Source organism: Cynoglossus semilaevis, chromosome 8 (genome assembly GCF_000523025.1).
Source record: "Cynoglossus semilaevis isolate Cse_v1.0 chromosome 8, Cse_v1.0, whole genome shotgun sequence".
Taxonomy (NCBI): domain Eukaryota; kingdom Metazoa; phylum Chordata; class Actinopteri; order Pleuronectiformes; family Cynoglossidae; genus Cynoglossus; species Cynoglossus semilaevis.
The window spans coordinates 13,513,345-13,522,429 of NC_024314.1; the positions used below are offsets into that span (position 1 = coordinate 13,513,345).

The 9,085-nt window shown below is 44.9% G+C and overlaps 1 protein-coding gene across 1 annotated transcript in view; it reads left to right on the forward strand.

Annotated features, from left to right (window-relative positions):
- LOC103382323 (heparan sulfate glucosamine 3-O-sulfotransferase 6-like) overlaps window positions 1-7,736 on the forward strand; it is a 21,103-nt gene extending 13,367 nt beyond the window's left edge. Inside the window, 1 exon segment of the mRNA XM_025057759.1 lies at window positions 5,750-7,736. Within this exon segment, the coding sequence (XP_024913527.1) occupies window positions 5,750-6,368 (619 nt within the window). The 3' untranslated portion in view covers window positions 6,369-7,736.
- Window positions 7,737-9,085: the final 1,349 nt, after the last annotated feature.

Genomic DNA, 9,085 nt, shown 5'->3' on the forward strand with positions numbered 1-9,085 from the left:
CCCCCTGCCCCCCCACACCTCCTCCCACTCTCCCCCAACCCCTACATATTCTTAATTGTTCATTTATGCACATATTAACACAGTTTGTTTTTTGTAATGTTGTCAGTATTTTTTTAAATGTGTTATTTTTGTCTTTTTTCTGAGTTATTTCAGTGACCAACAATTGTCCATGTGTGTTTAGTCAATGAAACATTACAGCTAAAAGTTAGCCAGAAGGAGCTAAGATTTTGCACTAATCTGTAAACGTGTGTATTTAAAAGTGTTAGAAAAGAACAGAAACGTTTTGGCCTTTCAGCTCGAAACCCTGGTCATTTCTTAGCAACTGGCTGAAAAGATATTTGAGGGAAAAAAACAAACTACATTTTTAGGACACCATCCTGGTCAATGTCTGCTGCACTAGTGGAGGCCAGAAGCAGCTTCAAAGATTTGAGGACTTTTTTTATTTTATTTTATTTTCTATGTTCAGACAACTCAAGGACCTGGGTAGACCAGTGTGTAGAGATGGAGATGGAAAAGATAGAACACAGTGAGAACAACAGTCCAGGGTCAGACGTGATCAATCAGGAGAAACGTTGGATTTCGACAGGTTGGCAAAGCTGCATTTGAACAATTTTTTAATCTGTAATATTAAAAAAACAGTGACTGACGCACAACCGTCCACGTCTGCATCCCACGCTGACACACACACACACACACAGACTCACACAGACGGTGGATCTTTGTCTGTCATTACTGCAGCTCCTGGTCTCAGCAGAGGAAACTCTGACTGACCACTTCTCCTTCACTCATCATCCTTCTCCTGCTCTCTGATGTCTCCATTAGCTGCTGCTGCTGCTGCTGCTGCTGCTGCTGCTGCGCCTCCGTGTTTTTCCCCCTCCACACACACATTCTTCTGCCGCTCTTTCCTACCGACCTACCCCAGTGATGCAAACCTCCTCTGGTAAAAATACACCTCATCGCCTCCTCCTGCCAGACAGTAACCTTCGGAGTGCGTAATGGTTTGCCACACACACACACACACACACACACACACACACACACAGTGCAGCTCGGGCCCTGTGGGTTTGTGTCATGTAGATAGTGTGGAACTGGCTGATGGAGCTGAGCTAAGACAAACACTCAGCCCAGAGATGGATTCCACCTGAATTTATTCATCTCCAAAAATCTGTGAATATGATTTGGCTTTAAAGCTGCAGTAACTGAACACTGACTGAGGGGGCGCTTGTATGTGGGGAGTACGAGTAGGTGGGTATTTTTATGTACAACACAGAGCAGAGCCATGTTGTTGTTGTTGTTGTTGTTGTTGTTGTTGTTGTTGTTGTTGTTGTTGTTCTTCTTCTTCTTCTTCTTCTTTTCTTGTCGTCCTTCCTCTTCACCTTCATCGTTCAGAGGTAAAACCTAATCTCATGTTTCGTTTCCTGGAGACAAATGTTTCTTATTGTTTAAAGACTTTGTTCTTGTTATTCTTTCCTAAATGTTCCTGATCTGTTCAAGCTCTTTCTCACTAGAATATTAACTTCTTAGGTAGAAATTTTCTTTTCCCAAAAAAAGTCCCAAAACTGTTATCTGAATACTTCGGTTGAATTTAGTTTTGAAATCCTTCTGTTATTTCTACCTTGAATACACCTACTGTAGGTATATTTAAATGTGTATTTTTATATACTCCATAACACGATGATGAGTTAATAGTCAGACTTAGTCCTGACTTAAAATATCATCATTTTAATGAAGCATCAGCTCTCTGATGAAGGGGCCTGGTTCTGGTTCCACTGAGCTGTAATCAGTTCACAGGAGCTCCTCCTGCCCTGTGTTTGTCATCCATAATGACACACCTCAGCCTCCACACACACACACACACACACACACACACAGACAGAGACAGTCTTTATCTGTCTTCGTTCGTCCATCTGAGGAGCTGGAGGATTTGAGCCTGTTTTAAAATTCCTTCACACGTGTCAGATTTATTCATAACAATCTGACTCTGAGTGGAGGCTTTGAAGTCAGGAGAGAGAAAAAGGAAAAACAGGAGATGAAGTGCTGGTAGGAGAAGACAGGAGGCACGCCGACCGGAGAGAAAAGCCCCTCGTGATGACACGTTGCATTTCACGGTCCAACTGTGAGCGCCGGTGGTCTCGCCCTCGGAATCACAACCAGCTGCCTGTGACCTTCAGGCTGGAAGAGGCACGGAGTCCAGGCCGGTGGAGGAGTATTCAGGGGTTCTGGGTCACAGGGTCTGGGCCGACCAGAGCTGCTGTCTGGAACAGAGGGTTTTAGTTCTCAGGCCCTGCAGGAGCAGGCGGAGAGGAAACTTCGTTAGAACCCAGAAACACTACTCTACTTAACTCTGCTATAAACACACACACACACACACACACATAATGGCAGATCCACACACAAGCTGATCTACACAAGCTGAGAACTTCATTGCTCCCAGATGTGGGTTCATCCTGTTGGAAGTCTGTTCAGATGTTTGCTGTTTGCCCACTTTGCCCACTAGGAACATTTGTGTTTGATAAAAAAAATCAGAAAAAAACCCAAACATTTTCACAGTCAAACATTAACTAAAAGTTGTTTAAGCAGCTGTTTAAGCAGCCAAAAATATACAAAAAACCTCCAAAAAAACTAAAAGGAAAGGAAGACAACTAGAATAGTTAAATATATATATATATTTATTTGGTGAAGTACTTGGAAAAGGGCGGTGAGCTACTGGTAGTTCACAAGCGACGTGTTGGAGACCCCTGCTGTAGGTGCCCCAGCCTGACGGCACATGTGACTAAGGGTGTCATGGAGAGGAATTTCCCAGCACAAGACAGAGTTGTTTGACTTTCCTTGATTCTGTGGCCCACAGGCCCAGGGACTGGGCTGCTGAGCCCCAGGTTGTCACACACTCCTGGGCCTAAAGAGGCGATCATACCAAACCAAATGTAAAGAGGAGTAAAACCCCAGAATAGTTTCATCCCTCACTGTTGTACTGACTGCAGCACCAGTCGAACTCCCAGCGTTTCTTTTGTTAACACCATCAGTGGAGTTTCTTAGTGTTTCCATTGTTCTCTGATGCCAGGGGACAAGTGGGACCTGCAGAGTTTGTTTAACAGGGAATACCTCTGGTTTCTCCACCACAGACCGCAGCTCAGAGTGCCTCTGGACCGTCACTCACAGATCAACAACCACCACAACACAAAGGCCAAACACAATCACCAAGTGGCTGCTGCATGTCCTGACAGCTGGACGTTTTCTGCTCAAACCTCCCCAGGAATGTGTCTTCTCTTTATATAAATGACCATGGACGGAGCAGATTGAGGTCTGGTGCTAACGATGAAGGGGCAGACCTTAGTTTAGTCTCCCTGGCTATCTACAGGGGGGTCTTGGGGACTCCTCCTGTCCTGGCACTCCCCTGTCCTCTACCCTGTCCTCCTCTGTCTCCTTCCTAACTACTGGTCTCCTCTCAAGAGCTCCTCTATCTCACCTGATTGTTGATCCTCCTCTGTATGTCGCTTTGGATAAAAGCATCTGCTAAGTGCTTAAATTTGAGTTATTCAAATTCTGTTGAACGTTGTAGTAGCGTCAAGTTCAGCCAACGACTCAGGACCAACTGGTTTCCTGTTTCCACCCCCCCCCCCCCCCCCCCCCCATGTCCAACCAGCTCCCACACATTAACGTGCTCTGGGTCTCCTGGCTGACCGTGGCCTGGATGTTTACGTCCAGGGTTAGTTGACGCTCACTGAGGTGAGGCCGGGTCGCCCTCCTTTAGCCTCTGACTCATCTGAGTACGACTGAGATGAAGAGGAAGAGGATGAGGAAGGGGAAGAGGCCAGCTCAGAATATCTCCATCACTGATGATCATAACAATCACAGAGCCAAAGGCAACAGTGGCGGTCTGAATGGGAACACATGGAATTCCAGGTTTAGGGAAACCTTGGACTTGAGCCTGTTTGTCTGCAGGTAAATGCAGCCAAATATTCCCCAAATGAAGGGATCGTTCCTGGTTCTGTTTCACTAATGGTCTGTTTTCTTCAGTCAGTCCTATTAGTTATTACTCTACAGAACTCACTGATTGCTGAGGGTCAGGAAAGCAGCGGCAGACAAGTGGACGGATGAGGAACTCTGTCCTCCAGTGGATTGTTTTGTTTTTTTTAACCACGTCTGATTTCCTAATTATTTCTGCTGTGCTTTGGCCAAATTTAAATCACACTCATTTTTCCACTAAATTACAGCATAAAACATTTTCGACCAATGACATGCACCGAGGCTAAATTACACCTAATTATCAAGGTTGTTATGTTATAATTAGACACATCATGGCTCAACATCAGGTTCAACTCCAGACACTAGAAAAGCACAGAGTTGTGGAACAGAACAGAACAGGCTCCAGTGTCATTGTACCAGTTTTATTAATGTGGGAAAACAATTTTCAGTGTTGGAATAATTTTGAATAGAAAAAAAAACAGGTTTTATACAGAGATTTAATCACGATCAGTCAACAGCTACCCTGTGATTAATCACATTTACAGTCCTGAAGAATGCAGGAGGTTCACTGTAGACAGAAGTCCTCTATTAGAAAGAAATGTGGTTGATTAAAGAACATGAAGAGGTCAAAGGTCAAATTATGATTTATGTATCAAAATGGATTGTAATTAAATTTTTGTTGGAGGTCAGCACACAGCTGAAGTATACAGACAGAGATTACACTACTAAAAATAGCAACCCTTACTGATGTCACTCAGCTGGTCCACGGCCCTGGTGTTGAGCATACATTCATTCTGTTGTTCTTTGAATCTCTTTACATGCAACAGTTCCTGCAGAGTTACAGATCAGAGCTGACCTCCTCTCCCTGTCTGATCACATGACCACTCACCTGATCAGCTCTGCTCATTCCTCAGTCTCTGACTCTGACACATCATCTGCTCACGGTTCTCATCATGGCTGTTGTCGTCATCATGTTGTCGTCGTTGATTCTGATCTGTTGTTTAAAGAAAAAAAAACAGTCCATTCATTTTTACCAAAGAAACAGAACTGTAGCAGAAAACGACAACGTTCAGTCACCCCCTGAAATGACATTTGAGCTTTGACAAAAGGATTCCCTGAGCTTTGGATGTGTCATCGTCGTCAGTTACAGACCGCTGAACTTTGGTCAACACTTTAGATAAATGTCCAGGCTGACTTTGGGAGGATCTGTGCTCTAGTTCAAACATGTATGGACTCTAACTCTGCTGCAGCAGTTATGACAGTTAGGTGACTGTTATTTCACTCCAGACACAGAGTGAAGACACAGGAGATAAAATCCACAGTCGGTTATGAGTCTGTTAAAGATTCAGCAGCCGGAGGAAATGACTTTTTTTTCTGAGGTCAAATATACTTCTGTGGTTTTCCTACGGTAGCTGTTCCGTGACTCCCTCCTCTCCCCCGCTCCTCTCATCTGTTCTGACATGGTCACTCCATCACTGCCAGCCGGCTAATGTCATGTTTATCTCCCTCTAATCACTGATTTCAGCCACTAATTCCACAGCACCGTCTAATTACCTCAGAGGCAGAGGACGGGCTTCTACACTGAGCACATCTCTGTTGTTTTTGTGATGCGTTTTCAGTCTGTGTTGGCGTTCATTCAGGACCAAACCTCCTGGAATTTAGGTCATAGACGATCAACAAACGCACTGGGAATCAATGAAGTCGTCGATGAAGTGTTTATAACTGTTGTGTTTGACAAATGTTAGTTAAAAGTGACCAAAGTGTCGTGTTTGTCTCCTTGAAGGAACTTGATGCCTCGGACCCTGGATGGTCAGATCACCATGGAGAAGACCCCCAGTTACTTCATCACCAAAGAAGCCCCTCGCCGTGTGTTCTCCATGAGCCGCCGCACCAAACTCATTGTGGTGGTGCGGGATCCCGTGACCCGGGCTGTTTCCGACTACACCCAGACTCTGACCAAATCTCCAGGCCTGCCCTCGTTCCAGAACCTGGCCTTCCGTAACATCACCACGGGACTTATAGACACGTCGTGGAGCGCCGTACGCATTGGCATCTACGCCAAACACCTGGAGAACTGGCTGAGGTTCTTTCCGCTCTCACGCTTCCTCTTTGTGAGTGGAGAACGCCTTGTTTCAGACCCAGCTGGTGAAATGGGCCGCGTCCAGGACTTTCTGGGGCTCAAACGGGTGGTGACGGACAAGCATTTCTACTTTAACCAGACCAAAGGTTTCCCCTGCCTGAAGAAGCCGGAGGGGAGCAGCAGGCCACGCTGCCTGGGGAAATCCAAGGGCAGGCCCCACCCCCAGATCCCCTCTGGGGTCCTGCTCAGACTCAGAGACTTCTACAGACCCTTCAACCTCAAGTTCTACCAAATGACTGGACATAACTTTGGCTGGGACTAAAGGCTGACGTACTGAAGCTTTACATGCAGCTCCAGTCCAATCAGCTCTGAGCTCCACAGACTCAGCTCCTCAGTTCCATTACTCCTGAAAACGTGGGATTGGAGCAGTTGTGTCACCAAAGACTTTTCTGTTCTTATTTCCATCACTTTTAAGTTATTACATCAGTTCCTCGTCCCACATCACCTAGGGTTTACACACACCCAGCTGGTTTAGCGCTAGCCACAGTCAACACCAAAGCTGGTCGAGATATAAAATGTACATCAGAAATGGGTGTAGCCGAGTGAGGCCTAAATCAACAACATGGTCGCTGTTGTTTGCTGCTGGTGTTTCACCGAGACTTCTTTAACCCCGCGTTCACACCAAAGGCATTTTTCGATCATCGCTTCATTCAGGCTTGTCATACCTGACACGCAATCTGCTTAACTTCGCTTCGTCGGGATAAAGTCGTCGCTGATTGGATGTTGTGTGTTATTAAATCTCCTGCTGTCGCGTCATTTACATTGATGGTGTACGTGGAACAGCCACTTAATTTGCGTCTCTCGCATTTTGTGTGATCGCCAGTAGACAGTCCAGCTGTTTTTTTGGACAGCTAGGATTGGCTGGATTAATGGATTAGGCTGAACTAGAATTGCTAAGTAATAAGTAATGAACTGCACACAAGGTATTCAAAGATCAAAGATTCACTAAAGTATCAAATAAGACCAAGGAAACAGTTCTCCGAGGTACTCGAGGTGGAACTTCTGTAACTTTGATGGCTGCGTTCCATTTCTTTTATACCAGACTTGATACTCACTGGCTCTGAGTCCTACTGCGAGGACTTGGCCCCGTAAATTCCAAATGTATCTCTGGTTGTAATTGGTGACCACAACACAACATCTGTGTCAAAAATACCAGCGGGAAATGATGCCAGATGAGAAAAGAATGAGCGGGTTGGACAGACGGGCGGAGTCAGGACACGACACGACTCTCAGCTGCAGCAGTGACAGCCAATACAAATGTAAATGTATGAATGAGATGTGAAATAATCATCAGGTCATTTAAAAAAATCTCCATTCTTTTATCTCCCCTTCATACAGTCGTTCTCCAAACCCTCCTGAAGATTCTGTCTCTTCCTGGATTTATTTTTTCTTTTAATGAAGCTGCAGTTGAAGGTTCTGTTCCTTCAAACACAGTCCACGGTCTGTGCTGTTATTTAAAGTACTTACTTACAACTCTACGTTTGCCTAATTTTGTTTTTTTCAGAAATGTCTATAATTTATAAGAGGACAAATGTTGTTGGGTTGATGTTTACTCTGACACTTTTGTATCTGAAGCTCTGCTGAAATTCTTCAGTTAAAAAAATCTCTACTGAAATCTGTTGAAGACTTTTTATTTGCTATTTATATATTTATTTCTTCTTTTGGTTTCAAACAAGCGACGCCTGCTGCTCTTCATCATAGAATATGGAGTACATCTGTCACACAGACCACGGCTGTTTTTCTTCACAAGGATTTACCAGAATTATATAAGAAAATATATATTTTCAAAATATTTAATCATGGACGATGGGAAAAAACAAGTATATTTAGATTCAAATGGTAGGGTTATTGTTGAGAACTGGTCTGGAATCAGGATTCTTATTCCCTTCTGTCTAAAACACAAGGAGACGTTTGAATGAGAGAGATTGGATCTGTAAACCACAGGTTTTCCTGATTATTGTTCCTGATCACATTCATATTCAGTGTTGACAAATATTTTTGGTCCAGTTTAACTCTCTGCAGGAGTTAAACAGTCGTTCAAAGGCCTATGACAGTTGTCACCACATTGTTTTTAAAAGAAGACAGCTAAAGGTTAGCCTAGGATTAGCACCAAAAGCTTGAGCTGAAGCTGAAAGTGTCGTCGACCGTCACAGCAGCGTCGGCGTCACTGTGAGCTGAACATCCACCACAGCTGTAGGTTTGTGATGTGTAAGCAATCAATTCACTGAGGTGATTGGTGACCTCTGAGGGCTGACCTCTGAGGGCTGACCTCTTCACTGACGCCCCCCCCCCGTCACCCCCGCTCCGACCTGTGAGCCTGCTCATCATAAACCGCTGACCACCATCAACTGAGCTGCTTAATGGAGTGGCTGTGGACACAGAAATAAACCCACACACAGCAGCTCCTTAATATTCCGTTCTCCTCCTCTCCCTCCTTCTCCTCGTCTGAGGAGACCTCCACCCAGGAGAGCACCTCCTGATCAATACCTGCCTGTTTAGTTTATGGGCCACAGGGATATGTGCTTATACCAGGCCGTGTCCTGTTGTCACTTTGATTTACCTGGGGGGTCGGGCCCCGGTCGCCACCGTACATTTGTAAAATATTATTTAACACCTGATCTATCTTCCATACATCTGTAATCGATACTAGTCTAATACAAATACAGAGAGGCTGCAGCGGGGTGGGGGTGGGTTTAATCTGTCCACTGTTACAGCTGCTGGCCTTTATGTGGCTCCGCTCAACCCTCTTATTTATGTGGCCCTTAAAGTCCATTTTTCATTTTGTTACATATTGACGTCGGCTCCTGTTAGATTCAATTTTCTGCTTTCTTCTCACCACCGCAGTGCTGCATTTGGAAAACGTCAGACAGTCAGGAAAAAAAGAACATTTTATGTCCCTGAGTGCAGCCTGTGAGACCAGAGACCAGAGATCTGCCCCGGTCTCTAGTCTCCTTACCTGAAAACATTGATGTGCAAACT